Source organism: Larus michahellis, unplaced genomic scaffold (assembly GCF_964199755.1).
Source record: "Larus michahellis unplaced genomic scaffold, bLarMic1.1 SCAFFOLD_34, whole genome shotgun sequence".
NCBI lineage: Eukaryota > Metazoa > Chordata > Aves > Charadriiformes > Laridae > Larus > Larus michahellis.
The window spans coordinates 1,451,727-1,455,004 of record NW_027436399.1 but is presented as its reverse complement, the minus strand read 5'-3'; the positions used below and the strand labels follow the sequence as shown (position 1 = coordinate 1,455,004).

Below are 3,278 nucleotides of genomic sequence, written 5' to 3'. Positions count from 1 at the left end.
GGTAGGGAGTTTTCCTCCTGCTCCACTTGGGGAGGCTTTCTTCTTTATATCCTTCCCTTGGAGCATCCAGTGTGGCCTCAGCCTTGCTTGGGTGGCTTCTTTTCATCGTGTCCCCCTCAGGACAGCTGGTTTTTCCCCTCTCTTGCCTGGGGAGGCTCCTTTTGCCCCTGCCCTACACCAGGTGCCTGGATTTACTCCTGCCCCGCTCAAGGTGGCTCTTTGTGCCTCTGCTGAAATCGGGGTGACTCGCTTTGCTCCTGCCCCACTTGGGGCATTTAATTTTTTCCCTCTCCGGCTCAGGGCATCTCCTTCTGCCCCTGCCCCCGCCCCGCTCGCAGGGGCCATTAATGTCCCGGCCACAGCAGGACCACTGGGGCTCCAGCGCCATTTCATGAAGAAGCTCCAGCTTCATGATGAAGAGGGTGTTCCCAACCACAGTCATGGGGCAGGTCATGAGAGAGAAGAGGACGAGAATTTTTCTGAAGGTTGAGAACATCTCTTACTAAAGGCATTTGCTTCTCTGTTAGGTGCTTAAAAATATCGTGAAGGACGTTCAGAGAGGTGAAACATGGAGAGTGTGTGCCTCTCACTGCATTCCTACTCCCTAGACGTGCTCTGTGCTCTGTGAGAGGTGAGAAATGCCATCTCGTAGAGGGCAATGCCGCTCACGCCTGCAGAACCCTTTCGGACTGCACAGGGGAGATGCTCCACAGAGGTGCTTCTGTCACACCGTGTAATCAAAGGGACAGGCCATGAAGAGAGGGGAGGGTGAGGTAGCACACAGGCTGTTCCTGGAGACACACCCAGCACTGTCAGGGCTCTGGCAGGGCTGCTCAGAGACACGAGTCCTTCCCTGGCACGGGCAGAGGCCCTGCAGCAGACTCCATGGCCTCCTGTTGCCACTCCCAGAGGCCGGCAGCACCTCAGCCCCGCGCTGTGTCTCCCTGCTCGGCACCTCTCTGAGATGCCCCACGGCATGAGGAATGGACACAGGGACCTGGGGTCAAGGAAGCCCATCCCAGTGCTGCATTCAGGGGGTTTCCCAGGGGACGTTACTCTCCGATGAAGGGACATGGCCTGTCCCACAGCACTTTCGGGCATTTCTAAGAACAGCTGCTGGTGTTTGTGCTCTCTCGGGTTCATGTCCCCACATGCACACGGTGTGCATGCCGAAATCTCCTCTGAACCATGCAAACAGGGACTTCTGACCTCGTTATTCGGTGTCTCTCCACAGGCAGACAAACATCCTCTCTGGGTTTGCGTAGGCGTCCAGTTCTGCAAATGGTGGTTTCAGGTGTCTGTTCTGTGACGATTGCCCTGGGACAGCTTCCCCGGGGTGTCCAGCAAACAAAGGCACAGACCAGACCCCGCTCTGCTGGTCCTTCAGTTCTGTCCCTGGAGGTGTGGCTGTGCAAGGACACTGTTGTGTGTGCCCTCACCCTGCACACGCACACTCTTTACCTCTTTACTGGGCATCCCTCACCAGGGCACGTTTGAAGGAACGCTCTTGACAGCAACTGTGGAAGAAGACCTGATCCTTCCTGCGCTGCCCTGAGCAGATCCCCTTTCATGGTGGAAACTCTGTTATGCAGACGAGCTTTTTCTCAGAGGTGCCCATTGCTTCTCCTTGCCTGTGATCACAGAGCTGCTACACAGCAGCACCATGACCAAGCTGCCAGAGCACTCAGGCCTTAGATCAACACAGGGGCTCAGAAGGCGAGTGTGGAAGTGAAAATAGAGCAGCCCCGGAAAGAACAAGTGCTGGTGCTCTGCAAGTACTGGGATTCTTTCTCCTCCTCCTCGGCGCTCAGGCTCTACCCCTGCAGCTCCAGAAAAGGCCTGAGAAGAAGGATTTTGGGCATGACTCTGTGAGTCTCAGAAATTTGGATAGATAGGTAGTAAAAAAAAAAAATCTCAAATAATGACATTTATTTGAGGACAAAAGTATATAATTTAAAAAAAAAAAAAAGGCAAGAAAAAGCCAAAACCCTCAACCAAACCTAACACACAGTTACCTAACCCCTAACCAAACCTACAGAAGACAGGCTTGGCGTATAATGAATTACATTATGAGTGATTTGCAGGAGACAGTTTATTGCTGCAGAAAATAACCTGGTCATTAATTTCCAGAGGGCATCCTTGAGCTCCTGGTTCCTCATGCTGTAGATGAGGGGGTTCACGGCTGGAGGCACCACGGAGTACAGCACAGCCACCACCACATCCAGCGATGGGGAGGAGATGGAGGGGGGCTTCAGGTAGGCAAACACGGCAGTGCTGACAAACAGGGAGGCCACGGCCAGGTGAGGGAGGCACGTGGAAAAGGCTTTGTGCCGTCCCTGCTCAGAGGGGATCCTCAGCACGGCCTTGAAGATCTGCACATAGGACAGCACGATGAAAACAAAACAACCGAAGCCTAAACAGACACTAACCACAAGAAGCCCAGCTTTCCTGAGGTAGGAGTGTGAGCAGGAGAGCTTGAGGATCTGGGGGATTTCACAGAAGAACTGGTCCAGGGCATTGCCCTGGCAGAGGGGCAGGGAAAATGTATTGGCCGTGTGCAGGAGAGCATAGAGAAACCCACTGCCCCAGGCAGCTGCTGCCATGTGGACACAAGCTCTGCTGCCCAGGAGGGTCCCGTAGTGCAGGGGTTTGCAGATGGCAACGTAGCGGTCATAGGCCATAATGGTGAGAAGATAAAACTCTGCTGCAGCACTGAATAAGAAAGAAAAAACCTGTGCAGCACATCCCCAGTAGGAAATGGCCCTGGTACCCAAGAGGGAATTGGCCATGGATTTGGGAAGAGTAGCAGAGATGGAGCCCAGGTCAAGAACAGAGAGGTTGAGGAGGAAGAAGTACATGGGGGTGTGGAGGCGGTGGTCACAGGCGATGGCGGTGATGATGAGGCCGTTGGCCAGGAGGGCAGCCAGGTAGATGCCCAGGAAGAGCCCGAAGTGCAAGAGCTGCAGCTCCCGTGTGTCTGCGAACGCCAGGAGGAGGAACTGGGTGATGGAGCTGCTGTTGGACATCTGCTCTTTCTTAGCATGGGGGCCTTGTCCAAAGGAGGAAAAAAACAGAAAAAAAATTAGGACAGATGCCTTATAGCAAAGACAGTCTCCTTTTCTGTGTGTTTTTGATTTTCTACCATCACGTCCGGTAACTGTTCTTTTTAGGGGAAGAAATCCTCATTTTTATGACTGAAAATGTGGAAAATGTGGAGTCTTAAGACAGGACAGGACACAGGGCTCTAATCTCTGTGGTTTAGTGCAAAGCCAGGAGAG

At 53.4% G+C, this 3,278-nt stretch overlaps 1 protein-coding gene across 1 annotated transcript; it reads right to left on the bottom strand.

Annotated features, from left to right (window-relative positions):
* Nucleotides 1–1,535: 1,535 nt before the first annotated feature.
* Nucleotides 1,536–2,681, bottom strand: LOC141737382 (olfactory receptor 14J1-like). Its single transcript, XM_074572070.1, has one exon. It carries the CDS (start codon nucleotides 2,679–2,681, stop codon nucleotides 2,016–2,018), a length of 666 nt encoding a protein of 221 aa, XP_074428171.1. The 3' UTR covers nucleotides 1,536–2,015.
* Between the last annotated feature and the right edge of the window lie 597 nt (nucleotides 2,682–3,278).